Here is a 25,939-nt window from a genome sequence, read left to right on the forward strand (position 1 = left end):
ACAACTGTCTTTTAGTAGGAAGATTATGGCCAGGCCACTGCCAACACTGTAGCAAAACTCTGCTGCTGATTCCTAAATATCTCTAAGACTTTGTACTCAAAATTCTACATTACAAAAGGGAGTGTGTGGTTGACCAAACCAAGGCTATCCCTGACTGCCAAGAAGTAGAAAGAAGAAAAAATCTAACTCTACTAGCTTCTGTATTCCTCCCCATAATGATTGCCCACAGTTTTTAAAGGATGCTAGTCAGCCAGAAGGAAAAAAGGAAAAAAAGAAAAACATGACAAGTGTCCATTATGACTCCCAGATCATATACCAGCTGATTCTATGAAAGGTATGTTTATAATTTGCTTTTAAAATGGAATTTCCAAGCACTAATACTTCGTCTCAAGAAAAAAAAAAAAAATCATTCTAATACTTCGTCTCAAAAAAAAAAAAAATCATTTAGCATATATTCAGAAAAGAAGTTATTTAATTTTTTAGAGAAAAACATTCTCTGGGGCCAGAGAAAGCAGGGACAAATAAATAAATTCTAAAGGCAGAAAATGTATTGATTTCTTAAGTAAATTCAATTTGTTCTACACAATATAAAAATTATATCATCAACACTAATCTAATGAATTCCAGGACCTCTGTTTTAAGTAGTTGGTTTAATTATACAAGCATTTAAAGTTGATTTTTTTAAATAATCTGTTTATATTTTCTTTTATAATGAGACCTATATAGCATCTTTGAAAGAAACACCTGGATTGAAGGCTTTTAAATTGACATTTTTAAGAAGTGTCAATTAAGGACAGGGGAAACAAGGAAGCCTACACCACATGGTAGCATAATTTAAGTTGAGACCTTAGCAACAATAATAGTAATTAATAATGACAATTAATATTTATTGGGTGTGCACCGTACCAGGTACTCCTCTAAGTACTTTATCCGTGTTTGCTAATCCTCTCAAGAACCCTGTGAAGTATGGATAGCATTCCCATTTCACGTATAATAAAACATGGAGGCTAAATACCCAGCCCTTGGTCTCACGCACAGCTGCCAACTGGTGTGGTCAGGATATAAGCCCAGAGTACGTGCTCCACAGCAATCTCTCCAGATGTTCCCCTTAAGCCAGTGGTAATGTAGTTTAACTCTGGCATTATAAATATCAAATATATTTGCTATTCTATCCCACATATAGAGATATGATTAATCTTAAAAATAATCAGGCTAGCATTTCATCATCTAGGCAAAAACCTTTTAAAAATCAATTTTGAACACTAATCTCTCAAAAAAACATCAGATTCGAGCAAAAAGGAGAAAAGGTAAATCTTCTAAGTTTTTTGTCCAGCTGTCCCAAAGTGAAAATTTGCTTCACAGAAACACCTCAGAATTCCTTAACTATACCCAAATTCAGCAAGGATGATATATAAGCTATCAGAGGTTTCAATGAGCCTGAAAATAAACCTCCCACGAGGTTCCTGAAAGCTAATTATGTATACAGAAGGGTCTACAAACAATCTTGATTCCCATAACTATGCTACGTAATGTATAGCAACTATATCCTCATTTATATTTTGATTATAGTTTCAAAGGTGCCCTTCCCCTTCCCTCAACTTCAAGGCCCAAGAACTTAAACAGAAGGAAGACAATTTGTGCCAAAGCCTATTGAGAATTGTGGGAGTTGGGGGCTGCAGGGATTGATTCATTCTTTAAAAATTCAAGTCCTACATCTAGTATTTCAACAGAACCTATATCTAGATAAAAGGAGCATTTTCATTATGTACTTTTGAAAGGGGGAGTAAGAGCACAAGGATAGGATTATTAATTTCAGTAAGATATTCAAAGTGTTGACAGTATGAAAATATCAGAGAGGTAGAGGAGAAAAATAGAACATTGAGGCTTAGAAAGGATGATATTTTAAGAAGGTGAGTAGAGTATTAAATTCTATGACTAATGACTGAGAAAAATCCAATGGATATGACAACAAGGTGAAGCAAGAATGGGTGACAGCAGGGAAGCTGAAAACTTAGAAGACTAGGTAAGAATATATATCAAGTTCAATAATAGTTACCACATAGAAAAGCAGGTAACTTAAGGGTTTTGTGGTCAGAAAGAGGATAAGTTCAAGTTTTTCAAGGTAGTTTTTTGTAATGACTTAGTCCAGGATGTGGCTGTGTTAGTGAGACACTTAGAAGGAAATTGGAGAGTCAACTGAAAGTGGAAGATGTTAAAGACCTAAAAGGACAGGAGCTCCAGGGTTGTGACAATGGATGCTGAAGTGACAGAAGGTAATGACAGACAGTGTGATAAAAAAAAAAAAAAAGTTATATGTCAGGCAGTGCAATAATTTGAGGAAAACTGAAACATAGATTGGAGGCTGGAATAGCCAGCTATGAGGAAGGAATAATCTTACTCATTATTAAAAGAAAAACTTAGTGGCACCGCTATATCTTTTAAAATGACATATATATTTGAGTTTTATCATTTAAAAAACTGATTATACTGAAATGGATGCCATCTAGGAAAACAACAATTATGTAAATCAACCTACCATGGACTAAACAAATATCTGCCATCTTGAATATTAAGAAATGGATGACAAACTCAAGAGAAACTATGCGTGTCCTCTAGAAGATTATTTTAGCTTTCAAAATATTTTATACAATAAAGCAAAATCTAAATACATATATATGAGAGAATGAAATGCTGACTTAATACAATTTCATATCATCTAGATACTGAAAATGGTTGAAAAGTTCAATTTCATTAGAGATTGCTTTTTCTCTAAACTATGGCACATATTGAAAATATTAAACTTTGAACTATTATGTTTGAAACACTCACTCAAAACTTCCAGTACTAATAAACTGGCTGTTGTTCAATTTTAGCAAAATAAAGAACAAGCCTTTGCCTTAGTACAGTAGTAACCCTTACCTGAGTTGGGTACTTTCAAAGCCCACAGTGGATGTCTGAAACTGCAAATAGTACTGAACTCTACACACACAATGCATGAATTTCCTTTTCCTTTCTTACAATTTCTTGGACAGAAGATTCATTTTTACTGCTAATTTTAGCAACCTCAGCATTTGATTTTTTTTTCCTTTCTTTCCTTATTAAGTGGAGAACTTTCACCTTTTCACTTAAAGGAAGCACTTTACAGCTTCTCTTTAGCAGATCTGAATTGCCAGCATCAGTAGGCTTGAGCTTTGGGGCCATTATGAAGTAAAATAAGGATGACTTAAATACAAGCACTGAAATACCGTGACAATGGATCTGATAATCAAGATGGCTACTAAGTGACTAACTGTCGAGTGGCAAGGACAGCATGGATGTGTTGGACAAAAGGATGATTCAGGCCCCAGACAGTTGGGACAGGACAGTGTGAGATTTCATCACACTACTCAGAATAGTGCTTGACTTAAAACTTATGAATTATTTATTTCTGGAATTTTCCATGTAATATTTTCAGACCACTGTTGAATAAGGGTAATCAAAATCGTGGAAAGCAAAACCTGGGAAAGCAAAAGCACGTATAAGGGGGGACTATTGTAGGGTACTAGATGACTTTCCTTTAACCAACCTAAAGTATCCAAATATGTCATCCAATTCAGTAAGAACATGTACTTTATAATGGCTCTCATTGATGCCAGCATGGAAAATGTGCAGTCTTTTAAAGAGACTGTAAATTAACTAAAGTTGACAACAGTAATCCATCAAAATTTAGTTCTACGCCAGTTGTCATTTGACTTGCATTTGGAGAGTTAATGTTGTGAATCTTGTTCTTAACTAATTTTAGATTACCATCTCTCTACTTCTCTTTTGATGGAAAAGAATTGCTTCTAGAAGAAACAATAAACTCTTACCTAGTCTAAGGGAACACTATTTATAACACAGTAAAAAACAAGAGCAACAAACCTTTATTTAAAAACTGTATACCTGTCAGGTTGACCTTATAATTTAGGTATCATCAAATAATACTTACCAATACACACATCGATTTTCCCTTTAATAGCAGCTTCATGCAGAGGGGTATAGTTCCAGTTGTCCCTGGCATTTGGATCAGCTCCTTGGCACAGTAACAGACTCACAACCTCAGCATGGCCAAAGGAACAGGCATTGTGAAGCGGGATGAGACCTCCATCATCACGAGCATGGACATTAGCACCCATCTGCAATAAGTGTTCTACAACATCCTTCCTTCCAAAACCTACAAAGAAAGGGGAAAATGTCTTATACATTAAGTCAATTTTGTAAAAAGAACCATCAGACTACCTTTAACAAAATCAACAAACATGAATAACTAAAGTATTTTACTGTATAGTGAAAAGAGTAAAACAAAAGAAACATCAGCTCCATTCAAACTGACTCATTTCACAGAATTTAGAACTAAAAAAGCTCTAAATTTAGTCTTTGGGCAGTTCATTCAAAAAACATTTCTTAAACACTTATGTGCTGGAAACACAAAGTAAACAAAACAAGACTCCTGTCCAAGGTACTCACTTTCCCTCCATGTTTCACAACACAAAATTATATGTATAAAACTCATCTCTGTATTTTAAGAGATAAAGGTTATTTAAGAGAACCAAGTGTAAGACAAATCACAACACTCAACATTACATTAGGGAAATTGGAGAGGAATGTGTAAGTGCCAGAAATACATGGTGACTATTTGGTTACAGCAGGGTGGGGGGAGGATTTTGAACAGAAAGAACTAAAGATGATGCCAAATATCTATTCTTAGGACTGGTGGCCAAACTACATGCAATGAGTGGTTAAGTGAAACAATTCAAGCTTAGATTTACTGAATTTAAGGAAATAATATGGAAAACACGTGGGAATAAAGGCACTTGGGAATACAGAAGCAGAACTTTGGTAAGAGAATCACAGTTTTCAGAAAGAAAAGGGGGATGGGAACAGCCAGAAAGGGTCTGAAGCACTATAAGGACTAGGCAAACACTTAGAAAGGTAAGAAATACCAAGAAAATACACCATTATGCAAAGCCTAGCATGATGAGAATTTAGTGAGATCAATGGAGAAGAAAAAAAATGGCCATTAATAATTTTAAAGTAATTTTTGTACAATAATAAAACTGCAAACTACATTGCAGCAGGTTAAAAAAGAAAACTACAAATATTAGTATTTTTATCTTTACAAGCTAGGACCTTTATATTAGTGATTCTTTCCCACTTTAAATTTTATCAGGTCTTATTGGCTAGGTATCACTACCTCCATGCTATTACTATGTAATATTGTTAGAAAATGGCATTTTAAATAAAACTCAAAGGGGGTAAAAGAGTCACATGTTCCTCCATTTTATACATATACAAATAACCATGTGGAAAACAGCAAAGAGAAAAAAAGAATTTCAAGGCATGTCTTCCATACTATCTACAGAAATTCATTCATTCCAAGGAAGCAGGAAATGGTGTATTTTCACAGACATATCACAAAGTCAAAATTAGGCTTCCATGAAAAATATCTTTCAAAATAAGCTGAAAATTTTGGGTGAAAAGAGGTCAAGTGTGTATTAGTAACTGGAACAATAAAAGTATAGAATACATGCTAAAGTAATTGTCACTATGTTGCTGGGGTTTTTTTTTAAATACCTGCAGAACTTCATAGATATTAGATTCTGTTTAATTCTCTAATTTCAATGTCCTTCCCCCTACTAATACACAGTCATTACAAATGTACCCAATGCCAGTGAAATGTACCCTTAAAAATGATTAAATGGTGAATGTTGTTATAAATTTTTTACCACAATTTTAAAAAAATCATTAAAGTAAAAGTCATATATACAAGAGAAAAAGAAAGATGTTATAGAAAACTTAATAACATGGAAGGGTGTTTTTATATATTAAAAATGTACAAAACAAAATACAAATATATATTTAAAATATAAATGGATAGGAAAAAACGCTCAATCGCTAAGTAGTAATACTATGAAATTTTTAATTTTCTTCTTTTTGTTTTTATTTTCTTAATTATATAACACAATTTTGTATAAAATACATGTATGTATGAGTATGTGTGCTAAATATGTGTTCATAATAGAAGGTAGTGGTGAACAGTCAAAATCAGTAAACAGGCACTTCATGTGGCAATTATGAGGTCATTATCTTCTAATTTGATTTTAAATTATTAGAATTCATTAAGTTAGAGATTGTATTATTCATAAAAAATTAGTCCACTATTTAAACTACTGAAATTTAGGAAACTATAAAGTTCACTCAAAATATATACTCTGCCTGATGCTCTATTGTGTATGAATTGTATTTATTTATTTATCATTCTACCAATGTTAAATGCTCATGCATTGTTTTTTCATACACAATGAGAATTCATTATCTCTGAAGGTTATACACAGGATCTTTGTTTTATAACCAAGGTTTGTAGTCAGAACTATTCTATTAGTTGATTTGCTTATTTGAGTCTAAAGAACCAAAATAAAAATAATAATTGGGGTCACTTCGAAGAACCGAAAACCACACAATTTGAAAGTAACATCATTAACTGACTTTGGAGAAATATTCTGTAAGTGAAAGCATTATTGACACATACTGCAGACAAGATTTCCAGTGCCCCATTCCATCAAGCTTGTAGATCTTTAAAATTTTTTAAGTCATAATTTCTAAAGGAATAATGCTGCTACTTATACATATATTTGTGGCTAGTATTGTGAAGTACTAAGGAAAAACCAATGCACCTTTCTCTCTTATCACTAAAAATTAAGACTGTAATACTCTAATCTGTACCGACACATAGTGTGTGCTGTAACAGACTTCCAATCTGACAGTTATACAAGAGGTGTAATTTAACTTTTACAGAAAAATTTTGCTCATGTAACATGCCCTATCCTTGACAATAATAAAAATCACAATAATAAAAGTAGCTAACATGAAGTCATATGCCAAATGCTCAACATGTAGTGGCTCCTCATGGTGACACCCTGTGAGATAACATTATCCCTGTTTTATTGTCAAGGAGTTTTTTCCCCTCAGTTCTGATATTCATGAACTATACTTCCAAATATGTATCTCAAATCTGTCTACACTCCAGTGCTACCAGCTCAGATTCAAATCCAATAATCTTCTGTCTAGACTTCTAACTGATGTCTTTGCTATCACGTCTGCTGCCCTACAATTTATCCTGAACACAGCAGGCAGTGATCTTTTCAAGGCATAAATCAGATCAGGTCACTTTCCTGCTTAAAACCCTACCATGGGTTCCCACAACACATACAATACGATATTAGTACAAAGTCCTTATGACCTGCAAGGCTTTGTGTGAGCTGGCCCCTGTTATCTCTCCAATATCACTGAGTTTTACTCACCATGTCTTTCGTTTTTTGTTCCTTGAATATGACAAACTCAACCTGGGTACTTTGCACTTGCTGTGTGCTCTTCCTGAAGACCTCAGTCACAGATCTTCACAGGCCTAGCTCCTTCTGTCCTCCAGTTCTCAGCCCAAACATAGGCAGCTCAGAGAGACTTTCACAGACCATGCAATTTAAAGCCACCCAAGCATGCGTGCATACACACCCTCTCATCATTGTTTTCAACATCCTGCACTGAATAACTACCTGAAAGTGCTTTGTCCATTTATTTATTTACCTGTCTATTATGTATCTCCTCATTCAAGGTATTCCATGAATAGAGCTTCCCTGTTTATGAGCTGTCTGTATCTCCATCACCTACAGTAGTGCCTGACACACAGCGCAGCCTCCATAAAATATCTGTTGAATACATGAATCTACACAATGTTTACTTGCTTCATAGGAGGAATTAGACCAAATTAGTATGTAAGCAGCTTTTAATTTTATGTTTTTAATTTACAAAAAGAAAATAAATGTAAAGGTTTTTCCAACTATGAAAATAACACAAATATTTTTAAAATATTTAAACAAAACACCAAGTTATTGTGAAAGAAAATCATCCATAATGTCACCACCCATGAACAACCATCAAGAATATTTTGATAAACTTTCATATTTCTTTCCTTGCAAAATGTGTGTTTCTAAATATGTGTTTTCTCTGGCCTTGTTACTGTTCAAATATCACAGATATATAAATTTTAAGTTTTTACGTGAAAAATATCATTATTTATGGATCCTTAGCATTCCATGTATATATAATTTATTTAGCTGGGTAGTTTCACCACTATAAAAAGACTTTTGCCATTACTAAAAAAAAGTTAAATTTCCTTGTACATATATCTTTGTACTTTTGTCCAATTCTTCATTTTGAGGCATAAATGCCTCAAAGTAGAAGTGCTAAGTGAAAGGTACACATTTAAAATTTCATATGTTGCCAAACTGTCCTCTAATTCACTCTATCCATTTTCACTTCCAACCAAAATGCTTGAGAATACCTTGTGTGCATTATCATTATTTGCAATAAGCTTTACAGAGAGGAAGAAAATGCACTCTTGTATAATTTATATTTTTCAGTTCAGATAACTCCTTTTTACTTTTAAAAATATATAAATACAGTTGAACTCCCTCTCTCAGTTCTAGTCCCCTCTTTTCTTCCCCAAGGACACTATTACATAAATTAAATGTTTGTTATATCATGCATATTTTATACTTTTTGTGTGTGTTTAAACGCTTGTGTTTATGTTTATTTTATATTTATGTTTTGTATTATAATTTCATATTTTATGCTTCAGAATATATTATACATATTTGTATTATTGTCAATATCCTATGGTTCAACCTGTACTAGCAAAAGAAAGTGATAATTGTGGCAATTATCCTCTCTATTCCTGGTCAACAGAAATTCAAATTTGCTCAGGAATTGGGCCAAAAGTAATATGCTAATGAAGGTACAATAATCCCTTTCTAGTCTTGGGAGTGAATCCTGATTACTCTAAGTCAGGTGAGTTCATCCCTCTCTACCAGTGACCGGCAATGAGACTAGAGGTAAAAGCTTCTGGAAAGATTTTTCTCCCTACTAAGAGAAGGTGTTGGGGGAGAAGAGTGCCCTTTCTCTTCTTTTCCTTCCTCTCAACTTTTAGAAAATTCAAGAGAATTATAAAAAATACTGGCACAGAACCCTTACTATGCTCATAGAATACTGTGCCAACTATTAAACTTCCTCCTCTACACTTCTTATCAAGCAGGAAACAAATGTCCTTTGACTTAAAGTTACCATTAGTTGAAGTTTTGAAATACCCTTAACCCATGCAAATTGATATAAACATCTGTGCATGTTTACTAACCATTCAAGTTGCATATCTTGTCAGTTCACTGTCTTGCCCCAGTTTTCTGTTGGACTGTGTTTTTATTATTTTGTAGGAGTTCTTTATATATTCTGAACACTAATCTTTTGTTGATTATAAATATTTCTTCTGTTTATGGCTTGTTTTTAAACTATTTACAATGTGTTTCATTTCACACAAGTTTTCAATTTTAACATAATAAAATATATCAATCTTTTCCTATATAGTTTGTGCTTTCTGTACAATCTTTAAGAAATCCTTTCCTATTCCCATACTGCTCCTATTATTTTCTTCTAGATTATATTTATAGTTCTTTCATATTTAGATCTTACCTGTAACTATGGTATGAGTTAGAAATCAAATTTTGTTTTTTCTATATCTTTTCTTCTTGGTAAGTCTGTTTATTTATTAGTATAACTTTAAAATAAGTCTAGATATCCAGTAGGATATACAGTTAACCCCTTTGCTCCTCTTTAAAAAATTATCTTGGCTATTAATTTTTTTTTTTTTAGACAGAGTCTTGCTCTCTCATTTGGGTAGAGTACAGTGGCTTCATCAAAGCTCACTGCAACCTCAAACTCCTGGACTCAAGTGATCCTCCTGCCTCAGCCAACCAAGTAGCTGGGGACTACAGGCACAAGCCATGATGCCTGCCTAATTTTTCTTGTTTTTAGTAGAGATGGGGTCTCGCTTCTGCTCAGGCTGGTCTTGAAGTCCTGAGCTCAACAAATCCTTCTACCTCGGCCTCCCACAGTGCTAGGAATACAGGCATGAGCCACTATGCCCAACCTACTAATTGGTTTTTGATGTTCAGTATAAATATCTTCAAATTCCATGAAGAAACCTGTTTTTCTGGGGGTTTTGTTGTTGTTGTTGTTGTTAAATCTCACTGATTAGCATTAATTCTGGAAAGCTGTAAGCTCATTGGTATCTACTGCCTAGGTCTGAATTTAGAGACAGAAGATTGTTTCACCTATATGTTCAGCATTTTAAACTTGCCTAAAATTAAAGCCTCAAAGGAACAAACTTGGCCAATATTAACCGTTATAACTGACAACTATGACTTCCAAATTTAATAAAGCAGAAAAACTTAAGATGTCTTCAAATCCATGTGTATGGTATAACTCTCCAATTCAGGTTTCTATGTCCTATTTTGTGTTTTCCATTAATACCTTACACATATTTGTTAAGAATTATTGGGTATTTTTAAGGTTTTATTTCTATTGAGATAGAGAGGGCAATAACACACTAGGAGAGGTCAGCAGAGCCAGATTACTCGGAGCATTTGAGTCACAGCACAGAGCTTGGACTTGAGCAGAGATTTGTCAGATAGCCAAATTTGTCTGACAGCTAATGTGGCTAGAGTACAGTCAACAGTATGAATGGTAAGATGAGGTCAGAAAGATAGGCAAGGGCTAGATCATGAAGAGCCTTTATACACACAGGAACACAATCAGTTGCAAATGACAGAATACCTAACTAGTAGAGTCATAAAGAAAATGGAGAGATTTGTTTGTCTCGATTTGTCTAGACATAAGCAATCTAGGCTCACATAGTAGCTTAACAATGGTATTAGGAGCTCCTTAAGAATCTTTCCACTCTGGCATCCTTAGTATATATGTAAGCTTTCTTCAACTTGCTTGTCACCTCATGGCCACAAAAGAGTGCTACATTTCCAAACCTTATATAAAGGTTCTCAGACAAGAAGAGAGAGAGGGTAAAGGAAGAAAAAGGCTTTCTCTTAGATTTTTTATTAGTAAGGAAGAAACTGCCTCTCTAGATATTTTCACCTATCTCTCATTAGCTAAAAATGTGTCATCTGTCCAGTTACCAAAAAAAGCCTGGAAGATCTAGTCCAGCGGTCCTCAAACTTTTTAAATAGGGAGCCAGTTCACTGTCCCTCAGACTGTTGGAGGGCCGGACTATAGTTTTAAAAAAAACCATGAACAAATTCCTATGCACATTGCACAGATCTTATTTTGAAGTAAAAAAAACAAACAGGCAAAAACACCCACATATGGCCCACGGGCCGTAGTTTGAGGGCACCTGATCTAGTCTTTTACAGCTGGGCACACTGCTGCATTGAACAAACTCTAACATCTGTTAGTGAAGAATCAGGAGAAAATGAATTTGGGTTGGATAACCAGCAGTATCTGGGACAGCAGACTCATCATTTACTAATTTAACACTCAAGGTTCCAGTATTCATGAGCATCGCTAAAGGTTCATTAAACACAGTAATTTACAGCTGTGCAAGTAAGTTATGGGTAAGAAGTTGAAATTCCATTATAGTTATGTAGGAGGGCATTTATAAAGGTAATTACTTGATTCCATTTAAGTTTTAAAAAGATCATCAGTCGGTGATGTAAAAAATAGATTGAAGAGGATTCAAGAGCAAAATCAGAGAGACCAGTTAAGAAAAATGCTGCTACAGTCTGGGCAAGAATTGATGGTAGCTTAGAATAGGATAGTGGAGTATAGCTGGGTCAAAGGACAGGTAAACTGCGACAGGTTTTAAAGGAAGGAAGAGATGACTGACTCCCAGATTTCTAGCTTGAGGAGCTCAGTTTATGAAGGTGCAATTTGGGGAAAGGTCAGGGCACGCAGGCAGCAATAAAAAGTATACCCAATGAATTGCTCTTCTCTAAATACTAAATAATATAATTTCAAATTGTGAATTTCAACACATTCTCCACCCTAAACAGTTCATAAGAAACAATGACATTAAGAAATGTAATGGCTGGGTATGGTGGTTCACACCTATAATCCTAGCCCTCAGGGAGGCTGAGGCAGGAGGATCACTTGAGGCCAGGAGTTCAAGACCAGCCTGAGCAAGAGTGAGACCCCATCTCTCTCTAAAATAGAAAAATTAGCCAGGTGTGGTGGCACATGCCTATAGTCCCAACTACTGGGACAGGAGGATGGCTGAGCCCAGGAGTTTGAGGCTGCTGTGAGCTATAGTGCTGCCACTGCATTCTAGCCCAGGCAACAGAGCAAGACCCTGTCTCAAAAAAAAAAAAAAAAAAAAATGTATATATATAGTAAGAAGGCAGACATTTAAAAATATACTATGTGGAAAGCATTGTGCTATCACTGTAAGGAAAACCTAACACATAGCACATAGCATAACACATAGCATAATGCCAATATACTTAATTTTCCTTATTCTAATTAATGTTAAAGAGTTAATTAAGACCATTCAAAAATATTTCAATATCAAATGTAAGGTGATTGGTATCTATTCCCTAGATCTGAATTTAGAGACAGAAAACTGTTTCATTTATATATTCGGCATTTTAAACTTGCCTAAAATTAAAGCCTCCAAGGAACAACCTTGGCCAATATTAAATCTTATTACTGACAACTATGACTTCCAAATTTAACATGATTTTCTAATTCTACCCACTTTCTTGTACAGGTCTACCTTCTAAAGTTCTTTTAAGTTTTCAGTTTACTGCATTTTATGAAGGAAATTCATTAATATATGTTGTAGTGATATTCCCTAACCTGGCAACTAGGGAAAGACTTGTGACATCAAATAGAAGCAGAGAATGAGAAAAGACAGGAAAGATGGAGGATGGAAAGAGAGGAAATACTGCAGAGATAATGGCAGACCTTCTCATAAATAAAAGAAGATGTAAAATTTCAGATTAATAAGAGTCCATGGAGTGCCAAACAGAATTGACGGACACCTTATAATTAAGTCTAGTAATATCAAAGGTGATAACATTTCTAAGTCCTTCAGAAAGAAAACAGATTAGCTACAAAAAAAAAAAAACCCAAAACCAAGAATCAGTCAACTAAAGTCAATCTTCTCAACTTTTAGAAAAAGCATTCTGATGCTTACTTTCATATCTGGCTAACTGTATTTACACATAAGAATAAAATTAAAATGATCTCAGATACGTAAACTCTCAAAGTTGAACACAAAAAGATCCCAATTGAAAATACTCTTGTAAGAACACTTCAGCATGACAAACAATGAATTCAGTAGTGTGTGTGGGTGTATCTATATATCATGAATTAACTCAGTAAAAATTTATTGCCGTCTCAAGGAATACTAACCAATAAACACTCTGACAAATAATTCCAAATGTACAGCATATGCAAAGATGCATTATATATTCAAGTACTAAAAGAAATTCAGAGAGAAAGAGGCTGAGAGTGGCAACAGCATGGAATCTACAAACTTTCTACTACAGAAATCATGAAAAGAAACAGAAACGTCCTTAAAAACCAATACAGTATATCAAAACTAAAATTCCTTTATTTTATACATGTCAATGTGAAGGCTATGACCATTCCCTACCAAAGTGGCATAATTTAAATTCCTGCTATGTGAATTTAGAGATCAGTAAACTGCAAATGCAGATAAATATCTGTATATACATCAATCTTAGAAGCCACAGGGGGGAAAAAAGGCTAAAAGGACATTTGGAATTCTGCTGGCAGTTTCTTTATTTCGATATAGAACTAATTATACAAATTACTCTTAAGGCCATAGGAGGGAGAGAAAGGTTAACTAGAGTACAATGAATGAATCACAATAACTAGAGGCCAAAGAAAAAGAAGCAAAATGTCCCCTAGTATAATTAAAAAACCCTCTACCTTCATTTTTATGTTAATGGTATATTTATTATTCAATAAATGGTTCAAGGAAACTAGCTATCTGCTTAGCAAAAAACAATTTTTTAAATCCTTACCCCTAAGTATATAGAAAAATAAATTCAAAATATATCAATGTGTAAAATGTTTTAATGAAACCATAAAAAAAAAAATTAGGTGGACATTTGCATCATCTCAGGATGGAAAAATACACTGGCATGATCTTAGAATGGAAAGCAATAGAAGAAAAAAAGAAAAATTTTAAAGGCAACAGATTTGAAGAGCTTATGGATAAAATTAAAAACAACCCAGCCAGGAAAATATTTACAATGACTATAACAAACCACAGATAAGAAAGATACCAAAAGGCAAAAGAAAAAAGATAATTCACAAAAAAGGAAACAATTATTTTAAAAAAGTAAAATTTCCCACCTCAGAAATAATCAAACAGATGCAAAGTAAAACATGAATACTGTTTTTTATCAAAAAACTAAGAAATGTGTTTTTAATGATGACGTTTAGAGATGTACAAAAATGTTCACAGGAGCACTATTCATAATACCCAACACATAAAAACTACCAAATGCTCAACGGCAGAATGGGTACGTGGTGGCATATTCACATAATGGAATAATAATAAAACAATAAATAATTTTTTATTTTTTATTATTAAAAAATAACAATAAAATGAACACATCACAACTACATAAAATAGATGACTCTCACACAAAATAGTACAAACTATATAACACCATTTATAACTAGTTAAAAAAACAGACAAAACTAATCTACGGGTGGTGAAGGGGTAGCGATTCAAAGGACACAGACAGGAGCGTGTGGATTGCAGATAATGTTCTGATTCTTGATCTGGGAGCCAGTAACCCATGTGTATTCACTTTGTGAAAATTCACCTCCCTATACACTTATGATCTGTGCACACTTCTGTGTGTATATTTCAAAAAAAACTATGATAAATGCTGGTTGTCAAGGGTATAGTAAGAACACAAATCAGTAGGACCTTTTAGGAAAGCAAGTTTAGTAACATATCCGCATGCAAAAACTCTTCTGGGAATATATGAATGGTACTGTCTTAAAAACTTTCAGCAAGTATACTCATAGTCCATTTCATAGATTCAGAGCCCAGAGATCCTACAATTTCAGAAACAAAACATCAGTTTTTCCTCAGAGACAGTAAGTATCTTCAAACTTGTAAGCAGTAAATGAGCAATGACTGTCAAAATACTTTCTAGGCCAGGCACAGTGGCTTAATCCTGTGATCCCAGCACTTTGAGAGGCCAAAGTGGGAGGACTGTTGAGGCCAGGAGTTTGAGACCAGCCTGAGAAACATAGTAAGACCCCCACCTCTACAAAAAATTTAAAAAAATTTTAAAAATTAGTCAGACATGGTAGAAGGTGCCAGTAGTCCTACCTACTCGGGAAGCTGAGGCAGGATGATTGCTTGAGTCCAGGAGTTCGAGGTTGCAGTGAACTATGAATGCACCCCTACACTCCAGCCGGAGCAAGAGAGCAAGACCCTGTCTCTAAAAAAAAAGTTAAAAATGTTTAAAAATAACACAATTAAAATACTTTTTAAATCATAAAAGGTTGTACAAATATTAGACGTTCTTAATCTCACTAGACTAGGGAAGCTTAACCTGGGTTCCATATGTCCTCAAGCAATTATTCTCAACCCTGCCTGCACATGAAAATCACCAAAGGAGATTTTTTAAAAAAGAAAAGCTTACCCCTGCTCCAGCAATTTGATTGAACGGATTAAGCATCATTGCTCTCAAAGTGAGTACCAGTACCAGCGTCACTCCAGATCAACTTAAAGAGAATTTCTGGGGGTGTGGCCCTGCAACCTGTGCTTTAACCAGCCCTCCAGGTGATTCCAATGCAAAGCTTGGGAACCACAGTTCTTTCTAATGCTTCTGGAAGTTTGTAATCCCCCTGAAAATTACATGTAAAATTTGGTGTTAAGTATATCTTTCTGGGGAGAATGTCCATACCTTTCATAATATTCTCAAGAGCGTTAGCAAAATTAAGAACCACTTGCCTTAGCCCAGCAGCTTTAAAGGTTATGTTCTGTGGACCCTCAGTAGTTTCTGAGACCCTTTTGGGGGGTCTGAGAGGTCAAAACGATTTACAAAATAATACTAAGATGATTTTGCCTTTTTCACTGTCAAAACAGTAATAGTGCATGATTTTATGTACTCATTGTGCTCTTGATAATACAAAAGCAATGGTAGGTAAAACTGCTTGCCATAAATCAAGACAGTGGCACCAAACTATGCTACAAGTCCTTGTATTCTTCACCACCAGCAATTAGATCCAACTGGTCCAGGGTTAAGAATCATTGCTCTCAAAGGGAGTACCAGCATCAGCTGGGACTTGTTAAAAACGCAAATTCCCAGGTGTCACTCCAGATCAACTTAAAGAGAAATTCTGGGTGTGTTGCCCAGCAACTAAGAAAGTCCTTCATGAAAATGTAAATATTACTAATTTTATTAAATTCCAATACTTGAGTACATGTCTTTTAATATTACTGTAACAAAATGAGAAATACTAATTAAACACTTTTAGTGCTCACCAAAGCATGATGGTTGCCTTGAGGAACAACACTTATGCAACTGTTTGAGCTCAGTTTGACCTGCATATTTGGCAGATAATTTCTCAAGAATAGCAAACTGAGCCTGTCACTTCAAAGCAAGCAATGGACAATATTTGTTCCCAATGATAAAATGTGAACTTTAATGCAAAAATTAGAATTTTGAGCCGGGCGCGGTGGCTCACGCCTGTAATCCTAGCACTCTGGGAGGCTGAGGCGGGCGGATTGCTTGAGGTCAGGAGTTCGAAACCAGCCTGAGCAAGAACAAGACCCCGTCTCTACTATTAATAGAAAGAAATTAATTGGCCAACTAATATATATAGAAAATTAGCCGGGCATGGTGGCGCATGCCTGTAGTCCCAGCTACTTGGGAGGCTGAGGCAGAAGGATTACTTGAGGCCAGGAGTTTGAGGTTGCTGTGAGCTAGGCTGACGCCACAGCACTCACTCTAGCCTGGTCAACAAGCGAGACTCTGTCTCAAAAAAAAAAAAAAAAAAAATTAGAATTTTGTAACACTTGCATCTGCCATTAAGTTTAACAGTTTCCCAATACTTAAATATTTTTCTGATGAGACTGGTGTTGATATTAACAAATATGCTTATTATTTTTATCATAAAACAAAATGTGTTAACATTTGGAAGATCTGCATAGCTTAGGGAATCAATATTTTCCAAATGACCAAAACAAGTCCAAGTGTAAGATTCATTTGTGCAAAACAGACCAATGAATTCTAACATAACAGAAGTATAAAAAATTCATTGCTTTGGCTTCAGATTCCACATTATAACTATCTTTAACAAACTGCTAGTTATCAAGTTTGGTTATCATATCAAAGAAAAAAATCCATGATTCTCTGAAAATGCTATTAAAATATTTGTTCATTTTCTAACTATCTTCTGTTTGAATAAGAATTTTCTTCATATACTTTAATCCAAACAATACACTAAACAAATGGCAGGTGGAAGCAGATGAGAATTACCCATCCTCTATTAAGTCAGAGATTAAAGTGGCTTGCAAAGTGTAAAGGAATGCCTTTCTTATTAATCTTGGTTTTGGAAAACAGTTTCTTTTTATTAAAACCAACATATAATGGAGTTTATTGTTTTATTTTTTAATTTTAATTTCTAATGTAAGTCTCCATAGACATATCCCATATAAACCAAAGCTCTTTCAATTATTTTTAAGAGTATAAAAGAGTCCTGAGACCAAAAAATTTGAGAAACACTGCATGCTTACTGCAAGCTTCCTCTAGGGCAGGAAATAATGCCATTTTCATCATCTTGCTCTTATTTATTGAGCTGTTACAGAACTACTGTATAACCTTAGCGCTCATGCCAGATCCCTGAGATACAAACCAAGAGGGGGAAATACACCATGGAATTAACCCAGTGACTGTTAATTAAGCAAGTTGCATTAAGTTCTTTTGAACTTCCATAAACATTTCATTAATGCTGAGCTTCACAATGCCAGAAAAGGACTACAGTCACTCTCAGAAATGTGATTTTACAGAAGAAATAAAAAGGGTGTCCTCAACTTAATTGCTGAGATTCACTCTACTGAATACACTATTTTCTTTTCTTTTCTTTTTTTTTTTTTTTGAAAGAGTCTTATTCTGTGGCCCCAGCTAGAGTGACATGGCGTCAGCCTAGCTCACAGAAACCTCAAACTCCTGGGCTCAAGCGATCTTCTTGTCTCAGCCTCCAGTGTAGCTGGGACTATAGGAGTGTGCCACCACACCCGGCTCATTTTTACTATTTTTAGTAGAGACAGGGTCTGGCTCTTGCTCAGGCTGGTTTCAAACTCCTGAGTTAAAGCAATCCTACCACCTCAGCCTCCCAGAGTGCTAGGAGTACAGGCATGAGCCACTGTGCCCAGCCTGAATATACTATTTTCTATACACATGCTGACAATATTAAGAAATGAGTTCTTTCCAGGACAATAGAGAGACCAAATGTTCACTCTGATAACCCCCTTTTTTTTTCATTTAATTGTGGTAAAATATATACAAATATAATATAAAATTAATTTATCATCATAACCATTTTTAAATGTAAATTTCAGTGGTATTATGTATTTCCAAATTCCTGTGACTCCCATGTTTTATTTACTGTTCAAAAAAATTTTTAATTTGACTGTTTCCATGAGTCACAACATGTATCAAAATTTATCTTCAAGATTTTTTAACAATTTTAAGTAGTCTTTTAAAGAAAGGAGTTGCTGGCCGGGCGCTGTGGCTCACGCCTGTAATCCTAGCTCTTGGGAGGCCGAGGCGGGCGGATTGCTCAAGGCCAGGAGTTCAAAACCAGCCTGAGCAAGAGCGAGACCCCGTCTCTACTATAAGTAGAAAGAAATTAATTGGCCAACTGATATGTATATATAAAAAAAATTAGCCGGGCATGGTGGCACATGCCTGTAGTCCCAGCTACTCGGGAGGCTGAGGCAGAAGGATCACTCAAGCCCAGGAGTTTGAGGTTGCTGTGAGCTAGGCTGACGCCACGGCACTCACTCTAGCCTGGACAACAAAGTGAGACTCTGTCTCAAAAAAAATAAAAATAAAAAAAAAAAAAAAAAGAAAGGAGTTGCTAAAATATTCTCCCTCCATTTAATTATGAAGCTCTTCAAAGATTACTTCCAATCACACTTTTTATGTTTATAAGGGAACTGAACAAAAGACCAGGTAGTCCAACATTCTAATAATTGCAAATCTTCTAATACTCTATTTACTAAAAAGCTTTACTTTAAATGCCTAGGAAAAAGACTAGAGGGAAATATGCCAAAATCATTATATTAGCTGCCTTGGGGTAGTAAAATAATGGGACTACTTTTTACTGTACCTTCCAAACTTCGTACAGTTACTTTTATTATCAGAAAGCAAATTTGGTAAGGTAATAACAATTTGGGAAGGTAATAACAACTGTGAAATTATAAAATGACTCAAAATACAGATTTTATTTCTCACTGCTACCAACTTTCCATATGAATAGCACCGACAGCCCAAATGACTTCAGGACAACTGGACTGGGTTTAAATCTGGCTCCGCTACTTAACAGATATATGGCCTTGGACGTTGATGACAAAGGAATGGACTAATATATAAGGATTATTATTTATGCATTTAAGAAAGCCAGAAGAGCAGAAATCAGAAGTGTTAACATAAAAGGTTTACTTCTTCAAATATTTATAGAGCACCTACTATGAGCAATTCATAGAATTAAATACTGAAGTTTTCTGATTACATATCCCAAATTTATCTGCATAGAGTAAGTAGTTATACTTCTCTACTGTTAAATTTTTGTGGGTACCGGGTGGGTAGAGGGGGGGCAACCAAGTTTTTGATAGCTGTTCTAAGTTTCTAAAATTTGTCCAAAAAACTTTTTTCCAAATCAGAATATTTTCCTGAAAAGAAGAAAAGTATAACTTGGCATTTCTTCTCAAGACATTGGGAAAAAATACCCAAAATGTATTCATTAACTGTAATCCTATGTCATTTCTTTCTAAAATACCAAATTTTCATAGTCAACCTGAGCATTTGGAAAAGGAAAACTGCACATCTTATTAATAAGACTGACGAAAACATCAAAATGATTTCTATGGTTGATGAATTTATCAGAATGAGGGCATATGATCTTTTCTATGTCTACTATACACATAAATACTCTGGCTTTGCAAATACATTATAATTAACTAGGCATTAGGAGGTTTAGTTTAAACAATAACTGATGATATGGAAACTATAGCTTTAAGGTTTTTCGGTTAATCAGTAATTTCAAAACAAATCTTTTTTCAATTTGGACTTGAAGTTTATGGAAATCATCTACTAACTACGAAATGCTTCTTCATTTTTTTTTTATTTGCCCCAGAAGAACTGCAAGTCTAAAGACACAAATAAAAAAAATCTGCAACCTACCAGCAGCTTAATTTGTTATACTCAAAAGGCAAAAAGAAGAAATTTTACATCACATTATTTCCCCTTTTCCTACATTAAAAAAAAAAAATCACTTATCTAAGTTGAATGGGGAACTAACACCAAAAAAAAAAAAGGCCTCAATGAAATAAAATAAAAAGGCTTTTTAAGCTCAAGCTCTTTTAATTCTATAAAGAGATACCTGAACAAACTGGCAAAACAAGTTTCCACAAAAGAACCCAGCAACTCATTGTGGAGAAAAGCAACCTTGAACATCTGATAAAGCCTTAAAAAAAAACAAACAGTGGGACAGTGAGCAAACAAAAACAAAACACTCAAAACTTTTCCCAATTACTCAAAATCAAAATGATTTTTTTACAATGAGGCCCAAAGTTATCCTGAGCACCACAGCTTTAGTGGAAATCCCTTAAAAACCAACCCTACTTAATTAATTATTTTTTTAAAAGAGTACAATACTTTTTAATCTCCAATAAACTAAAAGTTCATTTCTAGACATTTCTTTCTCATGTACGCTTCATTTGTTTTATTAAACCCACTTCATTTGTTTTATTAAACCCGATAAGAGGAAGCTTCACATAGTCCTCAGACTCTGATCCATCTTCATCTTGACTAATCCTACTCAATTCTTATTATAAACTCACATTAACAATGTAGGATATTACAAGCTCTCCTTCCCACCCTACCCCCAAAGATCAGAGCTACATCAAAACTTCCTGAGCTTATCTGTCAGAAGAATAACCATAAACCAAAGTAACTTCAAGGACCCTGACATAGGGGAAATATAAGAATCTAAGTAATGTCTCTTCAATTTTATCTACTGCATATTTTATAGTCAACTATCCAAATGATTTGTCTATGAAGCAAAAGGAGGCTATTAAATATATTCAAGACTAAACTACTCTAGTGTTTTCCCTCTCATTTCATCACAAAGCTCATGATAATGTTTGTTCCTTTCCAAACCCAAACCTAACATTTCAATAAAATATATTTTTACAAAATCATTTATATTCCTTGATTACTTTTCTTCTTCTGGGCTTTTAATATATTTATGCTCACAACTTGGCCCTTGATGATATATGCCTTCTATCCTCCAGATATATTTCTTCAGCCTCTTAAATGTCAAAGAATCACTTCAGGTCTGGAAGGAACACTTGGCAAGTGATTTACTCAACTCACTGGGGGAAGGAGATACCCCACAGGTCACTAGACCAAACTTACCAAAAAGACTACTATGTAAACAGACTATGAGGAAGAGACTTAGCAAAACATCTCTGGTTAAGGCTCCCCAGAAAACATCACGTAGGTTATATAAACTGAGGTATAAAATGGTGATGTTTTACAATTTAATATTACTACTGTAAAAGATGATCTTGCAAATCTTACTGAGAGACCTCATCTATTCTAGGCCAGAGTGGCATGTCCAACATGAGATAAAGGGACAAGGGGAGTTACCCTCAACATCTCAGACCTTTAATTTTATCCTTAAAATTATTTAGCAATTAATTTCTATAAAAATGAGCAATAGAAAAAAACTGAAAGCAAATCCATCCCATGCAAAATTCTTGTAAGAAGAATTTGAGCAGAGTAGCAGGCCTACAGTTAATAAATAAGAGAAGAAAAGAAGAAAATGCCAACAAAACACAAAATTACAATCATTTCAACACTAGCTAAAAGATAATATGTAAACAACGCAAGATGTAAAAAAAACAGCATATGCTGAATTAGAAATAAGATGACAGAATTCAGAAATAATTCAAAATAAAAGAAAAAATCATTTCAAAAAAAAAGACTAAATAAGAAAATATAAAAGTGAAAAAATATCATAGATCATGTCTTATCACAGGATTAACAAACTACAACCCATTAGCCAAATCTGGCCCATCACGTATTTTCATAAATAAAATGTTATTAGAACACAACCACATCCATTCATTTATGTATTGCCTCTGGATATTTTCATGGTACAAAAGCAAAGCTGAGTAGCTATGAAAGAGGCCATAGAGCCATAAAGCCTACAATATTTACTGTCTGGTCATTTCTAGAAAGTTTCCCAACTCCTGCCTTAAAAAGAAATGGAAGATAAAAGGAGGAATAAAATTAAATCAAAAAGAAATAAAGCTAATTGTTTTGTAAAGATTCAAGAGTAAGTGACAGTTATCAAGAACTAGGGGAGGACAGAATAGGCAGTTATAGTTTAATGGGTAAAGAGTTTGTTTAGGATGATGAAAAAGTTTTGGAAATGGACAGTGGTGATAGTTATATAACAGGGTGAATGTTAATGCCAGTCAATTAAGTACACTAAAATACAGCAAGTAAGAAGTTTAGAAGAAAGGCAAAGTTCCAATATACACAAAAGCAAAGAAAAGAACAAATTGAATCTAGAAGGACTAATAGCAAGACATGCTCTAGTAGAATACCCGCCCCTTAATAAAAGGGAAAATAAAATCTTTTGGACATCCAGGAAAAAAAGACCAAGGAAAAGAAAATCAAATTATCACCAGACCTTCAACATTAACAACTTTTATCATCAGAAGAAAACAGAATAACATTTTAAACACTCAGGAAATAAAATGAGAACCAAAAGATTATATATCCAGCTGAACTGACTTCCAAGAATAAGGCAACAACTGTTAGTGACATAAAAATAATTTCAGGGAACACTGTTTTCAGGACAGCTTCCTGGGTAAACTCTAGAGAACAAGTGACAGATCACCAAAATAACTAGAGAGACAGCAATATCAAGGACTAGCAGTGGTCATTTAAAACAGAAAACAGATAAAGAGGAGCAGCTACAAATAATGATTTCACATATCTATTGCTGTATAACAAATTCTTCCAAAATTCAGTGGCTTGAAATAATCACCATCACTTAGCATTTCTGGTGATACTGTGTGTTAACTAAAGTTCAGTCCCCAGGGGCTCAACAATGCTGGAATATCCCAGGTGGCTCTCTCACTCACCAGTGGGCACTGGCTGAGAGTGTCAGGGGGTGCTGCTGACCAGACTTTCTTCTTCTCTACATGGTCTTTCTCAAAACTCGATGACTCACTTCCAAGAGGGAGAGTTCCCAATGCATGAAAGTGAATTTTCAGGTCTCTGAAGACTCGGGGGTTACACAGCATAACTCCTGCCACATCCCATTTATCCTAGCAAGTCACAAGACCAACTCAAATACAAGGGGAGGGAAATGGGCTGCACCTCTTGATGAGTGGTGCAGCATACAAATACATGGAGGGGAGGAATATATAGTAGCCGCCTTCGGGGACTATCTGTCACATCTATATTTACAGAACTAAAACTAAATGAAGTATATAAGAGAAAGTAGGTACTGGCTACATCTTCTCACAGTGGAACAACAGAAAATAAATAATGGCAGTATGTACAAATAAATTTTTAACTGTTTTCAGTACTCATGTTAGTGCCTATGCTATTATTGAGACTATTTGTGCATACAATAGGATAAAGTAAATGGCTATTATGTGATATTCTAATTCTAAGTCCCTGGGTCCTTGAAAACCAGAAGTTTAGGTATGGAAGAAATGAAAAAAAACCCTGCTCCTATGTATTGACTTCCTTCTAACAAACAGAACTCAACAAAAGTGATGAGAGAACACTTCTGAGATTAGACTTTAACGATTCAGGCTTCCATCTTGCTGGCCTCTCTTGCTTTCTCACTTGCTGACTGTGATAGAAGTCAACTGTGATGTTATGACCTGTCCTTTGAAATTAAGGGAGACCTCAATCCAACAACTTTTGAGTAACTGAATGCTGCTAACAACCACATAAGCAAATTTGAAAGCAGACCCTCCCTCAATTAAGACTTCCGATAAGACCATTGCCCCAGCCTACATCTTAAATGCAGCCAAATGAGAGATCCTAAGTAAGGGGACAAAGCTAAGCCATGCCCAGATTCCTCAAGTGCACCTGGAATGCTGACTCAAAGCGTGAAATAACAAATGTTTGTTATTTTAAGCTGCTACGTTTTGGTTTAGTTTTACACACAGCAATAACTAGTGTAGTAAACTCAAAATAAGTAGAAAGAAAACAATGAAGAACAGAAATCAATGAAATGAAAAACAAAAAACAGAGAAAATTAACAAACCTAAAAGTTGGTTCTTTGAAAAGATCAACAAAATCGATAAACCCCCAAGTTAAACTAAGCAAAAGAAAACACATATCAGTATAAAAAATGTTAAAAGTTTATCTCAACAGCTCATAGAGGTAATAACATATCACAAGTAATTTTATGCAAACAAATTTGACAACACAAATAAAATAGACACGTCATGAACAATAAAGTTTTATCCCAAGAATGCAAGGATGATTTATGGTATGGATAGAATGTCCCCTCCAAAATTCATATTGAAATTTAACTGTCATTGTAATAGTATTAAGAGGCAGGACCACTAAGAAGTGATTAGGCCATGAAGGTTTTGCCCTCATGAATGGATATCATTATCATAGAAGTAAATTACTAGAAAGGGCTTGTCATAATAGTGAGCTCAAGCTTGAGCCCAGCCTCCTCTTGCACTCTTGTACTCTCTCGCCCTTCCACCTTCTGCCATGAGATGATACAGCAAGGTCCTCATCAGATTTGGGCCCTTTGACCTGTACTTCTCAGCCTCCAGACCCATAAGAAATAAATTCCTTTTCTTTATAAACTGCCCAGTCTGTGGCATTCTATTACAATAACACAAAACAGACTGAGACAATTTAACCTTTCAAAATCAAAAATCAATGTAATTCACCATATTAAAAGACTAAAGAACAAAGCCCATATATATGCATACAAAGCATGTGACAAAATTCAACACCATTTCATAATAAAAACACTCAAACTAGGAATAAAAGAAAATTTCCTTGATCTGATAAAGGGTATCTATGAAAAACTTAAAGCTAACATAATACTTAATGATGAAATATTAAATATTTTACCTCAAGGGTTAGAACAAGACAAAGATGCTTAATCTTACCACTTTTATTCAATACTGTGAAGAAAAGGAAATACAAGCCATAATTGTCTGTATTCACGGATAATATGATTCTTTAATGAAAATCCTAAATAATCTACAAAAGAGCTCCTAGAAATAATAATTTAGTTCTAGGTCACAGACTACAAGGATACAAATTTATTTTATGAGCATCAAACAACTGAAAAATAAAAAAATTTTTAAATCCATTACAATAGCATCAATATACATTAAAAATATTTTAGGGATTAAATTTAGAAATGTCATGAAAGACCTCTACACTAAAAATTACAAAAATTGCTGTGAAAAAATAAAGAAGGCCTAAATGATGTTCATGGATTAGAAGATTCAATATTTTTAAGATGTCAATTCTCCCCAAATTGATCTGTAAACACAACACAAATAAGACCACAGTACACCACCACATGTTCCCACCAGCATGTTAAAATTAAAACATCTAAGAACATCAAAATGTTCTCAGATATGGAACAACAGCAACTTTCATAAATTGTTGATGGAAATGTAACATAGTGCCTATACTCTGAGAAAAGATATAGCAATTTCTTATAAAACTGGACATTTACCCACTCTACTGCCCGAGAATTCTAATACAGAGTATTTGCCCAA

The 25,939-nt window shown here is 34.6% G+C and overlaps 1 protein-coding gene across 2 annotated transcripts in view; it reads right to left on the reverse strand.

Annotated features, from left to right (window-relative positions):
- TNKS (tankyrase) overlaps positions 1–25,939 on the reverse strand; it is a 201,589-nt gene that overhangs the window by 169,389 nt on the left and 6,261 nt on the right. For both annotated transcript variants that reach the window (XM_012739787.3, XM_012739786.3), the window contains exon 2: positions 3,968–4,192. In XM_012739787.3, coding sequence (XP_012595241.1) covers positions 3,968–4,192 — 225 coding nt within the window. The remainder of the gene's footprint in view (positions 1–3,967; positions 4,193–25,939) is intronic.

This window comes from Microcebus murinus, chromosome 24 (genome assembly GCF_040939455.1).
Source record: "Microcebus murinus isolate Inina chromosome 24, M.murinus_Inina_mat1.0, whole genome shotgun sequence".
Taxonomy (NCBI): domain Eukaryota; kingdom Metazoa; phylum Chordata; class Mammalia; order Primates; family Cheirogaleidae; genus Microcebus; species Microcebus murinus.